Source organism: Lytechinus variegatus, chromosome 1, assembly GCF_018143015.1.
Source record: "Lytechinus variegatus isolate NC3 chromosome 1, Lvar_3.0, whole genome shotgun sequence".
NCBI lineage: Eukaryota > Metazoa > Echinodermata > Echinoidea > Temnopleuroida > Toxopneustidae > Lytechinus > Lytechinus variegatus.
Window position 1 is genome coordinate 16,152,352 of NC_054740.1, and position 18,119 is coordinate 16,170,470.

General features: G+C 36.7%; 1 protein-coding gene across 1 annotated transcript; it reads right to left on the minus strand.

The window, feature by feature from the left end:
- Positions 1-221: 221 nt before the first annotated feature.
- On the minus strand, positions 222-9,877 carry LOC121407260 (thyrotroph embryonic factor-like). The gene is made up of 3 exons (XM_041598240.1): positions 9,645-9,877; positions 7,042-7,401; positions 222-6,262 (listed from the first exon to the last, which is right to left on the minus strand). The coding sequence occupies exons 1-3, from the start codon at positions 9,754-9,756 to the stop codon at positions 5,826-5,828; spliced, it is 909 nt and encodes a 302-aa protein (XP_041454174.1). The 5' UTR covers positions 9,757-9,877; the 3' UTR covers positions 222-5,825.
- Between the last annotated feature and the right edge of the window lie 8,242 nt (positions 9,878-18,119).

The following is an 18,119-nucleotide window of genomic DNA, read 5'->3' on the forward strand; positions in this document are numbered from 1 at the left end:
CAATCCTTGATTGATTTTACCAAGAATCCTCTATTGTTTGAAAATAGTATAAAAAGTTGATGAATTTCGAAGTTACCTAACCTAACATCATAGAGTATCACTTCTTTTCTTTTTAAATATCTAACATAAACTTCTGTTCAATCAAAATTCAAGCAACAGCTTCCACCATTCAAAGAACACACACATATCTTAACAAAAGGACAGCATGAAAATACATGTAGTGCCATATACATGAATATATTTATATATACTTTCCACATCATAGTCAAGCTTAGCAAAATACATCTCTGTATATACACATATAACCCAATGACTAGGTTTTCTTTGTTCCATTACCACTCATGACAGGAAAAAAGAGTATCCATCTCTATGGCTAAACATCAATTCAACTTCACATCATAATATGCTACATTTATTATATACAATATACATGTTATGACAATGAATACAGTCATTGATAGAACTAGAACTGGATTAGATTTACAAGTACTCCTCTATTACAATACACAAGGTAATTGGTTTGTGCGACATGATCATTTTTTTTTCTTTTCAAACACAGAAAACCCCAGCAAGACAAAAGATAATTAGCCAATATCAGCTGAGAAGTAGGTTGTTTAAATTCAGGGGTTGGGAAGCTATGCATTCTAGCAGAGTTTCGATAAAGAATTCAATATGGATTATGGAAAAAACACTTTCCATGAAATGATATATTGTTAATGATGAACATTCATGTGATTAATTGCTAAATATAGATGAATACATGCAAACACACCAGAAAAGCAAAAAGGTCACTTTGCACTAGGGGTTTTATGGGGCAGTTTTAAAAATTTGCATTTGTACAACATAAAAAAAAAGACCTAGATGTTTTTTTTTGCGGGATATCATGTTATAAAATGTTTTAAAAGGGTATGATCACCTTGATATTAAAAGTCAATTCATCAAGCAGTAAAAACTGGTTAAAGCAAATGTAAATAATGGTTAAGAATAATTAAGGAAACTTGAAATAATGAAAATAAGTGAAATTATTTGTGAAGTTCAAAAGTTACACCTTATGAATGTAGTTCTATCAATATCTGTCTTTATGAACTAACACACACACATATTTTAGTTTGATAAAGTTCACTTTAAAATATATACATTACCTGAGACAAATTTGACTCATTACCATATACAAAGCCCTATTTATTTTTTCATGTTTAAAAAAAAAACGTATTTAGAAGTCATTTCAATTAAACTTAACTCTGTGATGACATGTTCCCCAACATCAAAATGCATGTACATGTTTTTTTTTTACCATTTGATGCAGTTTAACCCACATTGAGTGCAGCGCAGTTTATCCAATTACTTAATTGTAGAATAACTATAGACAAAGTTTGAACAAGCTCACAGAGTCTGAACACAATCACAGTAACAGCATGTCCAATATACATTTACAAAAATTACAAAGTATCATATGCCTACAGTATATTAAACTCATTAGTTGGCTATGCGAAACATGATTGTCACTCCTGACTGAAGGCCATTATCATTCATAGGCATGAAAGATTTCCCATGCATGCATCCACATTGAACATGGGTTACATGTACCTAACTTTAAAAGGAGTATCCTATGTTTTTTTTTTGTGTAAGTGTTTTCACTCCAAACAGGCACATTAGTGAGCCATTGAATAAAACTTGTACACTTTTATTAAACATCTTTTTCTAATCCAGTCACTCAGATGACCAAAAGCAAAACAAGCTTCATCACACTTCCGACCAAATTCATATTGAAAGCGTCATGTAATAATTACATGCAAACATTACTATGGTTTACTAGTATAGACCATTCATAGAGCATATTTAACTCAATAATCTATTACCAATTGTAAATAATTTGTCATGATGATCAATTACGGTATAATTAATCATTATTTCATGTAGATCAATGAGCCATTAATTACTTTTCTTTTTATTCTCTTTAAGTACATGTACATGAGTAAAATTTAAATAATTCATCATTATTTTGAACTTAGAAACCATTCTCAATCTTCTAATAAAAAACTAGACTTCTGGTAAAAAATGTGCATAATCCACACTATAAATGAAGAGAAATTTTTGTTTGTTTAAATTTCTCAAGTGTGGTTGACATCAATGCAATGAAGACATTGCACACGCAATACAAGCAGCTCTGTTTTTAATTGGCAAATTGGTTTACAAGATCCATGCTTTCAGTTTGCATACATATAGTCACATGTTACCCCACATGTTACACTGTAGATAAAGGACTTGTATTAAAATAAAATGAATCTCCATACTGTGTAATGGGAGAATGAATAACCATTCTCCATTTTTGTAGTGGTGAACAGTTTACATAATTAATGCATAGATTCATTAAAATTGTGATCTGCATTTTAGCAACAATTATACATGTAATTGAATACTATAAATGCAAATGAATTCAACTGAATTAAAAAAAACAATGAAAATGAGCTTCAACTATATTGGCATACCATTGTCAGTGGTTACTTTGCATATTTGTGAACCCTGAAAAGGTTTTCAGTTCAGTGCTCAACAATAGGCAGACTTGAGATTATAGCCAATTAACCATACAAAGAACCTTTACAGAAGCTTACTTTGTGTGTGTCCTAGAAGGCTTTACATGGTAAGCATGCATGAGGAGAGTGTAGGGCAGGCCTACTTCTGATAACTCTGCCTGGCTTCCTGAATAACCCAGGCCAAGTCACCCATTTACCTAGTAGATCCAAGTGTACATGGAAAAGTACATGTACATGTAGATATCTAATGCCTTGTTAATTATTAATCATATACATGTGGACTTGGTGACCTGTGATAAACTAGGAAGTGCTGGGGGTACACAGACATGTCATTTTCCCATGCAAATTTGTTTACTTTGTTATATCTTCTGTAGTAATACTTGAAGATTCATAAGGCGTGTCACGTAGCATTGATACCAAAGCTTGTTGTATATCATGTAGAATAAACCATTTTGTACAAAAAATGTGTTCGCTATGGTCTGAAATAAGTTGCCCCTGAATTGAGGTTTCGAACCTGAAAAGTGACTAGGCATTCCCAAAAATGTCACAATCCACTCTTCATGTAGCCAGCATAATGCACTGTTTTGGCCTAAAATTGTGCAACAATACAACCATAAATACATGTTTATAATTCATTATGTGCATTACTAGTTAGACATAAACATGTTTGCACAGCACAAGGCTCGACAGAATTTACATTTAAAGTTTTCATGATAACAATACTGTGCATCAAAAACAGTCGTATGATTCCAGCCACAAAATTATTTCACACACTTGTGCACACATATCACTTGTGTATCATATATGTACATTAACATTTGGCTTTACATTGGGTGAAACAAACTTAAAATAGTGCAAGAAAATATTCAGAATCATCCCCTTACCATGACACACATGTATCAATCTTGTTATCATTAATGAAATCACACAAATAATAATCATTCATTTGTTAATGGCAACATTGCAATGCATGTACTGCCATGCACAAAACCAACAAGAATATTTAGAATGTCCCCAAGAGTGAGTGCACTTATACTTGATTCCATAATTGAGCTCAGAATATATTTTATTCATTGATGCCACAGAGTTTTAACCAAACAAACAAACTTGAATGGAGATATGAACATGCATCAGAGAGTTGGCAGTTTGGTCATTGAACTGCTACCTACATGTACCTCAAATGTCACCAACCTTTACCAGCCTTTATTCATCAGACCCATTTACACTTTGTAAACAAGACTTTAGATATCAATGGTTTGTTGTGCATGGTATACTGTTCCAAAAATCAGTACAATAAGAGGTAGCACAAAGTGGCACATCACAAAACGTTCTAGTTGGATGTTTACATTATAGATACTGCTCCATGCACAATAGTAACTAGATACTAGTGAAATGACACAATGAGCATGACCAATATCCAGTGTTATGGGACAGAATCATTTTTATTTTTGGGGATAAAGTTAAACACAGGCTAATTAGACAAATTTTGTATGGAAGTGGGAAAACACACTAGTCTGGCTCGAATTTTCTTTACCAGTGTTGTAGAAAGTCTGATAATAAATTCAATCCTTCTTGTGATATTGTTTGCAAACTTGTGTAAATTGGCATGCGACTTTCTGAGCCCAACACAATTTTACTGGCAAACTGCCAAAATACTATCTATACACATATCACAGGCCAATATTTGAAGTTCCAAATTCTAACAAATTGAATGACCCTCAGGAGATATTTAAAATTTTATATCAGTTTTTCCTCGGCCTCCTCCAGTCTGTAACTCAAATCAACTACATGTACTTATATTCAGGAAAGGAAGTTTTTTAATTGGGTAAGGAAATTATGCTGGCATGTGCCGGTTAAATAAATACATGTACTGCATTGATGAACAACCTTGTTTCAGCTTCAAGGATAGTAACGAAAACTTGAAGCAATGCCAAGGAAAATATATCTTGAATAAAGTACACAAACCTCCATGAATGTCCATTATCCAAATGAATCTGCCCAAATAAAATCTCTTTGGGCCATAGAAATCTGTTCGTTAGACGCAAAATTTTTAAATAAAACAAATAAAAATTTGCTTGAATAAATCAACCTCAGATGATCCAATTCTCATATGAGACTTGGTTCTGAAACATCTACATTTCCATTTAGCCAGAGGACAGGTTAAGCTACTTATTACATACTGTACAGATGATCTTTCACAGAATGAACAATACCCGGTCTAAACAAACCGTAAAAATGATGCCTCTTAGTATTATACATGTACAGTAAATTATACTGTAAACCATCTTTGAAAGCTGCAATAACTTCAAAACAAGTCAATGCTCCAGTAAGAAACAGTTTACATCAACTTTGACATTGCGATTGAGCTTGATCAAATGCATAGCTCTAATAAATGTGTACAGATGAAAGAAAAGGACATTAATATTTAGTATTCATTACTTTAACAGCAATGTAATTAAATAAACATCCATCCAGAACAATAATTAACCAGCAAAAGAGTAATGCTAAATTTTAGAGCTAAACCAAAGTATGTATCTGTATGCAGTCTAAAAGCTAAACAAATTGAAAGTCATTCAAACATTTCAAATAATAAAACTTCATGATCTATGTGTACATCAATCAATCAATCAATAAGAAAATCGTTGATCTTCTTTAAATCATTCACGGCACAATTTACACTGTATGTAATAAAGCTCAAAGTTTTTACCATGGGCCCATGGCAGAGAAGGGAAAGAATGAAAGAGGAAATGAAATTAAGAATCACTATTTTTTTTATAATTACCATTAATCTTTGGGAAAAGGGCTTAAATGTGATTATTCAAAGATGACTTTCCCCTCAAAGAATGAAATCTTTGTATTCATGGGCAATTTATTTAAAGTTACAATGAACATGTACAATAACATTTTAAAAATGATACTATCTAGGTGAAATTTGTACAGTGTCTGTATAAATTCATATGTTTCATCATACCAAGGCAGTTTTAAATTTGATATATATCTAATTACTTCCAATCGGTTGAACACATTCGCAAAATAATTACCCGATGAGGATTAGAAATAGGTATCGAAGGACTGAATGGAAGCAAATGAAGTCCAAATAAAACACATCATCATGGACAAATTGATTCAAAACAAAATAATCGCTGCCAGCTAAAATCTGAAGGAAGAAGGTTTAATATCCCAACTAAGACTGAGTGAACTGATGTAATTACACTGAAGTATGTTTTTATCATCCTTACATTGAATGACTGACCATTCATGAATTTACAGTTATTGGGATGAAACTATGGGCTAGTCCATCTTTGAAGCATTGAGACGCTTTTCATAACTCGCAATGATCTTCTTGAGTGTTGAATTTTCCTTCTTCAGTTCGAGGACATCATCCTTGAGGGCACCATTTTCTTTCTCCAAATAAGCTGCTCGGATGACAATCTGGTTTTCTTTGATGCGCCTTGCATCTCGTGAGCGCTTAGCGGCAATATTGTTCTTCCTTCGCCTCTCCCAGTACTTATCATCCTTCTGTTCATCAGGCACGTAGATCTTCCGCGACTTCTTGATCATTGGCTGGGGTTTGAGCTCCTCCTCGGTAAAATTGCAATCCTTTGGATCAAAGGTGTCTTGGCCAGGAGCTGTGGCAAGGGCAACATCTGTTTCTGTCAGCTTAAATGGTACATTGACGTGCACTGGACTTGGCTCCCGAACTGGACTCATGTCTGGTGGGATGACGACTGGAACAAAAATGATTGTACAACAGATAAAAAAAAAACCTTGGTAAAATTAGTTGCACATTATCTGGTTGTCAAACCTATTAGATTTTTCATTGAAAATATCATACAGAATTCTTGAAATAAGGTTTTATGAAATCTAATGAAAAAGATGCCAATTTTCAAATATGAACAGGCCTTGAAGTTTGATATTTTGGGGGGCAAGGCCACTTTTCAAAAGGATATATTTTTAGATTACTGTGCAAATCAAATGGGAAATATTAAAAAGGCAAGTGAAACAAATACATGCATATCCAAGACTGGAATCCATGGCCATTGAGGCTAATCAATAGCCAGTAGGATAGCCTTGGATCAATTCAAAACCAGAAAAACTATAAGAACTACACAATAGCTCACTGGAAATGGAATCACAATTTTTCCTCTTTCTGAATAATGTACATGTATGCCGTTCCTGACATTCAGGATCAAATGGATTTTACCAGTTATATCCAAGATCTAAAAGAGAGCCAGCTGACACATTAATTACATATTTGCATAAACTGAAATTTTTATAGTGGTTTATTTTGGTTAATTTTTGCTACCATAATTTACAATTCCAAAATCTTCACTTTTGAATTAGAGAGCAAAGCTACTGCTAAAAACTATGTAAAACAAAACCCAAACAAGTATACATACATGTGTACAACTTTTCTTTAATAAGGTGAGAATTTCTGTACATGCTGAACGTTTTAAAAAAATACCTCAAAACATAAAATAGTAAAAGAACAGAAAGTGGTCCTTACCTTCTGGGCTGATCGAGTCTGGACTGCTTGGTGGAGGGCTTGGAGTAGGTGATGGGATGTTCAAGGCTGCTCTCAAAGACAAAGATTTCTCCTCCGTGGTTGATTTCTCAGAAACAGGCAACAAAAACCCAGACTGAGAGTCATCATTTTCTGGGGCTTTTTCATTGCTATTGTTCTTTCCTTCTGTGACTGCAATTCCATTCTCTGAGAGGAATTCATCCAGGTCCATGTACTCCAGCTTGAGGTCGTCATAGGGTGTCTTCTCCCACAGGGCAGGGCCAAGGAAGGCAGAGGCCACATCCTCTGCTGCATAATCCAAACCAAGGAGTCCTGCCTCTTTGTCTTTCTTTCCATCTTTTTCTAATGAGAAAAAGCACATAGATTGTAATCTATATTACAGGTAGTTTAGATTGGATGGACACTCAAGTCCTCGCATTAAAAATATGCCCAAGATTGAAAAATATTGTTCAATTTTGTTCACATCCACAAAAAAATTAACAAGTTAATTTTTGAAGACCCCCCACCAAAAAAAAAAAATTATCAAAAACATGTAGGCCTACACTGTACATGTATATGTATGTTTACAAGCACAATATAAAAAAATACAATAATTTCCAAACTTTAAATCTGAAACCAGAAAACGTTTCAATCAAAAACATATTTTACTTTTTCATAAAAATTCATGTAACTGATTTTATGTCATAGAACATCATTACATACACATGGTTAATTGTACACAATCTCAATAGGGAAATGAATATCAAATTTCTGTACAAAGTGAATGGAGAACAATAACTATCTGGGGGGGGGGGGGGGGGGCCACTTCCATTGTCGATTGGATACCATGCGTGACCATGGGGTCTCGAAAAGCACCCTAAACACGTAATTTCCAAATTCTGAAAATGCACCCCTTAACAAGTATTGGCATGTGAAACCCTACCCTTAATTCTTTGAACCCGATAGGCCGGAATACTGGCCTGCCAGAAAACACGCAAATACCCGATAGGCCATGTGATTTCAAAAGCATGGATTCTAAATGTCAGGTGATCTTCTAAAATGATGTCATCTTTCTAGTACATGTAGGAATATTTTGTCGATAATTTCAGTCACTGTCAGCAGTTCTTCACCAACGTTACAGACGCGTGCGTCGGGTAACGTTGGCGAAGAACAATATGAAACAAGATGGCGGCGTAAACATCGGGAAAGTCTCTTCCGTCTTGTCATGATATTTTTCTCATTTTTTGTATGAATTCGTGTTTGAAAATAAAATCGATGGCGCAGAAATGTCAAAAATGAAGTTGCATCCCATGTACATGATTTAGGGCTAGATCTTTTAGAAGGAAAGTAGAAATCTTGAGGGTGAAAGTTTCAGGTTTTGGTGGCCTACACGCACGTGAATGGATAGGGATACCTGGCTTCATTGAGAGTAACCTTACGTCAGTAAATGATTTTACTCTCTAGAAGCCGCCTGGCTAGTCACGGCCGCCCCTAATAATTCAGGGTTCAAAGGGTTAACAAGTATTGGAAACAAAAAGATACTCTTGGCAAGTATCCCCTGAAATGAGGCAGAGGGGGCAGTCTGCCCCCCCTGACGAGTCACAACCCATACAAAAGACATATCCCTGCCCCCCCCTGATGAAATTGAATACCTATTTCCCCCCCCCTGACGAGCTTGAAGACCTTTTTTTTTACTTGTTTAGTAGGCCTACATGTACCCTCATAATGGTTGATATTTAGGATAAGGTGACATATCATATGACCTTGACCATTTATTCAAAGAGAGTGTGCTGAATATGCATGGATGCAGAAAAAGGACAATTTGAAATCAAACTTTTTTTTCTGAAAGTGTTTCATTTGACAACTTTAATAAAAGGCCTAACAAATTAAATTGGTCAAGTCAGCCTCTGAAATATGTTCCATATACATAACACATGGGAGCGCGAGTTCTTCTTATTCTTTCGGCATATTTCTGCATTTATTTCATTTTTGATGGTTAACATGGTTTCAAACTATTCTCCCGATCCCGTCGGCCATCCATTAAATCTAACAATCATCTACTGAACCAATAGTACCACCACTCACAGTACGGTGCGACTGCGAGTATAAACTAGGTACTAATATCGACTTGTGTCGTCGGTGAGCACAAACAACAAACACGTTTCCAAAAACGTGACTCTTGAATGGGGAGCTCCCGCGCATGTCAATACGACACATCGATGTATATGTCCGTACACACACCGTACCATGCTACGCAGTGGACCGCGATCGCGAAAGTAGGTTGACCCAATACAATTACAGTTTTAGTAAACCCCCAAAAGGATGGTTTAGCTTAGTTAGAACCATTCTACATCACTTAACGTAATGGAAAACTAATGATTTAAATATGACCTATTTGAATATCATAAATTGTTTATCTTTTACATTAGAAATGGTTTGAATCTGCTGGTCAATTATGGGAAGTATTTTGTTGACAACTACACCACAATACACACAACCGCACGTCGTACACAACACGGGCTACACGCCCAATACATATGCATTACATATGCATTACATCGCATACAAACTATACACACAACGAAAAGTGAAGAATATAATCTCACCGTTGTTATTGCCTGTTGGAGGCTGTAAAAAACTTGGGTTTTCAAGCAGTGACTTAAGCGTAATTCCACGAATATCACTGAGACGCTCCTCCATGCCTTCCATAAAATCCATGATTATCCTAGAGGGTTGGTGACTGCTTCAAGAAGGAAAAAATGATGACTGTTCTCCGGTCTTCTGCTCCTAGCTAGCTCCACGCACGACGTTGATCCTCGATGCTGATGTAGCTATAGCTATGTACTATATATATATATGCGCGCGCGAGGCGAGGCCCGTCGATCGAGTGAACGTACGTACGTACATGTACGCGCCGCCAAATCACAACGATCGGGAGGAAGTTCACCCAGACCAAACGTTTATTGTAAAAAAAAGTAGAAAAAATAAAAATAATAAAGTAATTTTTTTCTATTTGCGAGCAGCTTCCCATGTAAAGTAAATTAGAAAAAATAAATCAGTCATTTTCTCAGAAAAATGAAAATGGGTTTTATTGTATACCTTCGATCGGCCGGGATCGACATTCGGGCCTTCAGGATAATTTCACACCTGCTCCCATTGACGGCGGAAGCAAAAAAATATAGGGGAGGTCCACCTGAAATTTTTGGATGGACACAGGTAAAAATTTGACGAGCCAAAAAAAAAAGGTTATCAACCTAAATTTTTGTGACAAGCCAAATAAAAAAAAATAGGTCATCAACTTTTTTTTTGGGGGGGGGGACCCAGGCGCGTACGCAGGATTTTTGAAAGGGGGGGGGGTTTCGAGCTGATTTTTTTTTAATCTCCCGCCCAGTCTCTTAAAAGTGATGAGCGGGGGGGGGGGGAGGTGATGATTTGTTTTTCTTTTTTTTTCAGCGCTGCAAATAAGACAATAACATTTAAGTGGGGATTAACAGTGCGGTCATGACCCGCGAGCGAGCAGAAATGTTCTCGTTTTTGCGTTGAAAACATAACCTTTTTGTCAATAGTTTGTTGGTATCATAGTCGATGCTACATGTCCTTCGGATCGTAGCACTCATGATATAGCCTTGATCAGAACACTAGAAACTTGAGAAATGTCATGAATAATTACGAGCGAGCGGAGCGAGCGAGCCGAAATGTTTGCGTTTTTCCGTCAAAACATACAATTCTTCTCAATAGCTTGTTGGTAATGATTACATATTAGTTGATGATACATGTCCTTCTGCTCGTAAGTCTCATGATATGGCCTTGATCAAGAGACTAGAAACTTCAGAAATTCCATAAATGATTACGAGCGAGCGGAGTGAGCGAGCCGAAATTTTCGCGTTTTCCCGTCAAAACATACATTTCTTGTCAATAATTTGTTAGTAAATCAAGTATTAGTCGATGCTACATGTCCTTCTATTCGTAACACTCATAATACGGACTTGAACAGGAGACTAGATTCTTATGGAATTTCATGAATTATTACGAGCGAGCGGAGCGAGCTAACCGACATTTTAGCGTTTTCCGTCATTTTGGTTTTCATATTGGTAAAACATTTTGTAAGAAAACGTGTGTCTTTGTCTTGGTTCACTTGTATTCATAAGTACATAGGCGGATCCAGGGGGGGGCCCGAGGGGCCCGGGCCCCCCCTATTGGCGGAGCAAAAAAAAAAGAAAAAAAGGGGAAAAGAAAAAGGGAAAAGAGAGGAGAAAAGAAGGAAGGCAAGCATAAGAGGAGGAAGATAAGTGAATAAAATAAGATAAGGGGAAGACTTGGAAATTACTTTTTTTTTAAATCTTTCATGTCGGGATATAAAATTTTCGCTCGCGCTTTGCGCTCGCATTGCCTTTTAGGTGATATCTTGCTCAAAATGGACCTTAAAATATCAAATTCTGAAGTCAATATACAAAACATATTTCAGCTGGGAAATTGAACTTTCATTATTTTGTTTTATTTACAAATTGAGTTTTCAAAAGTGTAAAAATTTCTGTTTTATGGTCTGAATATTACCAATTTCTGCTTGCGCTGCGCGCTCACAAAATTTGATTTGTCAGTTACCTATTATTTTCCTGTATTCCATAAAGTTCTTAAAATATCCCTATTTAGGTCAGATTGTCAAAACGTATCAGCTAGCGCTGCACGCTTCCATTTTGATTAGTGAGTTATGTATATCTCAATATTTATTCTAAAACAAACTACTTAAAATCACCATTTGATGACAATTAATCATTAATTTCTGCTCGCGATTTGCGCTCGCATTGATAGAGTTTAAACTCATGCATCTTATGCATAATTACAAAAGTGCTTTAAATGTCCAGTTTTCAGGCCATAATATTAATAGATTTTGCGCTCTCATGCTAAGGAAGAGAAATAGGAAGATATTCATCATTTTCTTATGATGACATAATGTCAAAACTCAAAGTAACAATAATTGAAAATATCAGCTCTGTTTTAACTGTTATCCTTTTTCACCTCACAATTTTTCCACAAAGTGCTTGCAATACAGAGCTTAAAGTGACCCCTTTTCAGATCTGAATATCATATATTTTTAGCTCGCGCTTTGCGCTCGCTTTTTTTTGATTTTCATGGTAAAAAAAGGTATTTAGAGTACCCAAATTCTAGGTCGATATCTCAAACACACGTTTATTCAGATACGCAGCTTGTTCTCCATTCAAATAATTATCCAGTTTCAGATAACAATATAAAAAAATTGTCTGATCGCGCTTTGTGCTCGCATTATTAATGAGTGAAAATTTCCAATAGCTTAACCTTTCATGATTTACAAAACATGAATAGAGTGTCCAGAATTTTTCCGCTCGCGCTTCGAGCTCGCATCAATAATGTTCAGTTTTTGTCTTATCCTTTCCACGATTACAAAAAGTGCTTAAAATTTCCATCATTCAGGTAGAAATGTCAAAAATTTTCAGCTCGCGCATCGCACTCGCAATATTTGAATGTTGAAATAAAATGTAACGTCTTCATGGCTAAGTTCAAGCAGTCCATAACAAATGCGTTTTCGATCAGCTCAAAACGTATATAAAAAAATTTCCGCTCGCGCTCTGCGCTCGCATTATAAATGTAAGGAAGATCCCCACTTCCTCATCCTTTTCATGATTTACAAAACTTGAATAGAGTGTCTCGTTCAGTAGGTCTAAATCACGAAATTTTTTGCTCACGCTTCGCGCTCGCACCAATCGTTTAGTTATATACCTATTATGTTAAGTTACAAAAGTGCTTAGAATTTCCATTCCTTAGGTAAACATGTCAAAAAATTTCAGCTCGCGCTTCGCGCTCGCATTATTTTATTTTTAAAAATATGTAACATCTTCATGGCTAACTGCAAGCAAGTCCTTAACAGTACCTTTTCCATCAGTTCATTTCTGCTCGCGCTTCACGTTCGTAATAATTATTCACTTGCATACTTATCTTTTTTCAGGATTGCCCAGAATGTTCAAAACGTTTAGAAAAAAGTACATAAGATTCCCCCCAAAAAATAGCTCGCGCTTCGCGCTCGCATTATATAAATAATGATTATGGTATTATATATTTATGTTTATTCATAAGAATAAAGCAAAGAAGTGACTAATAGGACTACCCCTTTAAAGAAACCAAAAATCCCGGCAGATATCATATTCGAGTGGCCGATCGGGGAAAATATGGCTGAAAAAAAAAAAATTCGGGCCCCCCCTATTGGCGAAGGCTGGATCCGCCCCTGCATAAGTATACATCATGATAATCATGTATGGCCTTGTTAATGTCGATACCGTGATCATGTCGGCGACATGCGGAAATAAAAGATATAATAAAATGGAGCGAGCGAAGCGAGCGGAAAATTTTTCTGTGTTTTTCGTCGGAAACATGAGATTCTGTTCATTATTGCTGTCATATACATTATTGGGTAGGGGAACTGTCCGTAACCAGACCAAGGAGTTATCAGGCGCTTGCCCGATAACTCCTTGACCAGACCGACCTCTGGGGAGACAAGCAAAAAAAAAAAAAAAAAGGAAACAAAAGGGGGGGGGGGGTTGAACCCCCTAACCCTCCCCCTTGCGTACGCTCTTGGGGGGACCACACACATTTCGAGGGGGGTCCATGTGAAATGTGAAATTACGGGGGACGCAGGAAAAAAATTGACAAGCAAAAAAAAAAAAAAAAAAAAAAGTTTATCAGCACAAAATGTAGGGGGGGATAGTCCCCCCATCTAAAATTTAGGGGGGCACGCCCCCCCCCCCCCCGATTCCGCCGCCTATGCCTGCTCCTGAACTGAAAGTAGAAAGTTTATGCATTTTATATCACATAATATGTGGGGCAGATGCTCGTTTATGAAGTCACAAATAAGAAAAATGAAATTCAAATAACTCTCTTTTTCTAAACTGGATTTTCCTCAAACATCCACTAGTCTGCTATGCAGACTCTGAATGGCTCGTGAGGTGGGATCTGCTGGTTTGCAAACCAGCCTGAAAGGGCGAGCGAAGCGAGCCATTTCAGCCTCAGTAGACCTAGTCTGCTATGCAGACTCGTTGAATCAGCTGAGGTACACACACTGCAGATGTGGGTCTACATTTGTAGACTAAACATCCATCAATATTTATTACTGTTTTTTTTTACAACGAACTTTTTGTTAGGATGAACTAATTCCCCTTAGCAGGCGCAGGCCTATAGTAACAATAACAAAATTAATAAATAGCACTAATATTGATAATAATAACTAATCAATGTCTCTAGCTCTAGGAAGGCGTTTAGATAGCTTTAGCGCTAAACATTCGTATTAAGTTCTATAAATGTTGCACATTATCCCTGGTGTAGTGGTTTAGAGCGGCTTTGCAAACTGAGGGTTGTGTGTTCGAATCCCATCACGGTCTGGCGTCCTTTGGTAAGGCGTTAATTAATCCACACCTTACAACTCTCGATCGTCCAGGTGCTAAATTTCAATATCATTATTACTATAAGAGGACGATTTGACCCCCTTCCCCCTTTTTATGTTGGGTGTAAAATAGCAATTAAAGGGGTGGTCCAGGCAGAAAATATTTATATCTTAATACACAGAGTAGAATTCACCGAGCAAAACGCTGAAAATTTCATCAAAATCGGATGACAAAAAATAAAGTTATTGAAGTTTAAAGTTTAGCAGTATTTTGTGAAAACAGTCGTCATGAATATTCATTAGGCGAACTGATGATGTCACGTCTCCACTTTCCGTTTTCGTATGTTATTACATAAAATCATATTTGTTTCATAATTTCATACTTGTGGGAATAATATGTCTCTCTTGTAATGAAATACGTTGCAGCAATATAGCTAATGCACTAAATCAGTAGTCAATCCAATTTTTCTAGTTCTTGGAGGAAAAAAATTGAATAAACCTAATTTCATATAATAAAATACAAAAGAGCAAGTGGAGATGTGACATCATAAGCCCACCTAATGAATATTCATGACGACTGTTTTTACAAAATATTACTAAAATTTAAAATTCAATAACTTTGCTATTTGTTGTCCGATTTTGACGAAATTTTCGGCATTTTGCTCAGTGAATTCTACTCTATTTATTAGGCTATAAATACTTTCAGCCTAGACCACCCCTTTAAGAGAATTTGATGCACATGGATCTTCGCCATGCGGTCGAGGGGGTCGGAGGGACCGGTATGTCCGGTGTAAGGGGTTCTTTTTCGCGGGACAACTCCGGCCCGCGAATTGTAAAAAAAAAGTATATTAGACTTTTTACCCGGAGATTTCTTTGAAAAGGGTATTTTTTTCTCTCTCTCTCTTTGGATTCCTGAGAAATTCAAAAAGTGTGTTATAAAATGTCTTGAATATCATAGAAAAATTAATCAAATCCCGGGATCAAATTCCTGCTAGTTTTGAAAGCTCATTCAGAATTATTTCATATTGAAAAGTAAAGACAAAGTCCCCCACGATCAACCGGATTTAGGGGGGGGGGGTTCTCCAAGGCAGGATAAGCCCGCGAAAGGGGGCAGAAATTTTGACAGACATGAGATAGGGGGGGGGGGGTGCCTTCAAAGGGAGGGAACGAGCATACACCCTAAATAACACTGAATGGGGGGGGGATACGGAGAAGAACAATGACAGTGGGAAGTTAGCAACAAAATCTTTAAAATAATACGTTGTTCATCAGGGAGCCCGTGTAAGGATTGCGAAATAGGTATCACTGGTGGATAGAGAGAGGGAGAGAGAGGGGGGGGGGGACGGGCGGGCGGCAGAGTCTGTCTGAAGGTTGGACCCAGGAGTTTGAAAAACTGATTATGGGGCCCATGAAGATTAAATATCAAGTCCATGCCCACCCTAGGAAAATATTGATTAGAATCAGAGAAGAAAAAATATATGTTTAAAAACATAACACTAAGTTCCATCAAAATTAAATATTATTAAAATATATATGACATTAAGTTTCGCTTATTTTTCACACAAAAAAGTTATATGTGCACATCTAATACTACGGTGATTTGCAAATGAAAAGTCGATTTCTCTCAGCACTATTTTGTTCATATTTTTTTTTATTTATACATTATTTTTACTTTTTTTCTTTACATGATTTGAAAATAGTGACCAACTTGACTGAACCACAAAATGTTTTTTTTAAATGGTGATACCCCATGTTCAGTTAGGAATAAAATAACTTTTCACATGAAAATGAGGAGAAAATTGAAATAATGAAATACAAAAGCAATACTGATTGGATGGTGTCATCAGTCCCTTCAATATTTCGTATACCATCCAGGACAATTGTTTTGTTAAATTGAGCGAAACTTTAAAATGGTATAACTTTCTTACTAAATAGAAATGATAGATGTGAGCGACATGCCCGAGCTGAAATTTGTAATACAATGAAACAGAAAAGAGATCCGTTTACTTGTTTGTATTGCGGGTGACTCATTAGGAAAATTATCACCATCCCATGGGCGGAAATCCCAGGGGGGGACAGGGGGACGTGTCATCCTATTCAAAATAGTAGGGGACACAATATCAAATGCCCCCTATACTTTCGGTCTTTTATGATGGAAAAAAGAAATTGAAATAAAACCTTTTTTGTACGAGATGACCTTACTTATTGGGTGATAACCTTTTCCTTTCTTTTAAAATTTTCCAGCCCCCGGTCCCCCTAGCGCTAGCAGCATTTTCAAATGTCTTTTTTTATATTCTGAAAGCTTGACAATTATTGAATTCACTTTTTGTACCTATGATCAGGATGCGTAATGATGCGAGCGCGAAGCTATGTAGAGCTGAAACTTTTGATATTTTGATAAATTGACATCTAAAGCACGCGAGCTTCAGACCTAAAATTGTACATTCTATTAACTTTTTTTGTTATCATAAGAAGGATATGGCTGTCTTGCTAGAAATAATGTCAGCGCGAAGCGCGAGCTAAGAAAAAATGATATTCCACTAAAACCGAACATTTTAAGCACTGACGCTTCTAAATAAAGAACGATCTGTGTATCTCAATTGACAAGTTAATCATGTAAGCACTGTTTAACGTAAAAATTGTTATAAAACATAATAGGCCTATGAATGCAAGCGCGAAGAGCGAGCTGAATTTGGGTGGGGTTAGATCTAACAATGGAACATTCTAAGCGCCTTTTGTAATCAAGAACCGGATGAGTATTTAACTAAACAGTTAACGTGATTAATTCAAATGAAAAGCCCTGAAAACATATTCTCATCCGAAAGTGGACTTAAAGATACACTGCAAAAACTCCGATGTTGATTTAACACCAGCCCGGATATGTCCACACCAGAAAAGTGTTACAGAACACCAGTTTCGTTTTAGTCTAACACCAGAAGGTGTTTATACAACACAAATTAGGATTAAAACAGCATCGGTTAGATTCTTTCAATACCTTTCTGGTGTGGACATAATTATATACATGTAGATTCCGGGTTGGTGTTAAATCAACACCGGAGTTTTTGCTGAGTGGATTCAGGAATGGGATACTTATATCTCGCTATAACCAAAATAAAGCGAGTGCATGAGCTGCATGATATGAACATTTTTGATAGTCAGCTAGCACTTTTTTGTTATACCCCCATCTCACTAGATGGCGATTCCACTGCGATCGTCAAAAATCGACAAAGCGTGGTATAACGTATATAGCTTGATCGTGGCTTGATCTTTTCAATCTTCTCCGTCGTACCTTGATCTTTTCTGTAGCGGCAAGCATTGCCACTATCTTCCTGGTCGCCACAAAATTTTGAACATGTTAAAAACTTACGTAGTGAGATCGCGGAGGTGCTAAAGCGCACCCGAAAGCCCATCACAATCGAGTCATGAGCGTATTACAAACATTCGTAGCTGTAACGGAGCTCCAACGCATAAAGCGTAGTGGAAGCGCAATAAAAGCGGCACCGTTCACTGCTACGCTGCTTCCGTTTACAAGGCCTTGCACTCGACACGCTTCACACCGTTTCCACCGCGACGCTTATGGCCTGGTCACACCACCCGAGCGTTGTTGGAGCGGTCGCCTTTTGGAGCGGAGAGAAAAAATCATCACCGCTCGCTACCGTTCACCATTTACCAT

Excerpts from the sequence above, each read along its gene's own strand:
- LOC121407260 (XM_041598240.1), bottom strand. The coding sequence starts at position 9,756 with ATGGATTTTATGGAAGGCATGGAGGAGCGTCTCAGTGATATTCGTGGA. Across the intron at positions 7,402-9,644 it reads TCCAACAGGCAATAACAACG|AAAAAGATGGAAAGAAAGAC; the intron begins GTGAGATTATAT and ends TTTTCTCATTAG. Across the intron at positions 6,263-7,041 it reads AGACTCGATCAGCCCAGAAG|TCGTCATCCCACCAGACATG; the intron begins GTAAGGACCACT and ends TTTTTGTTCCAG.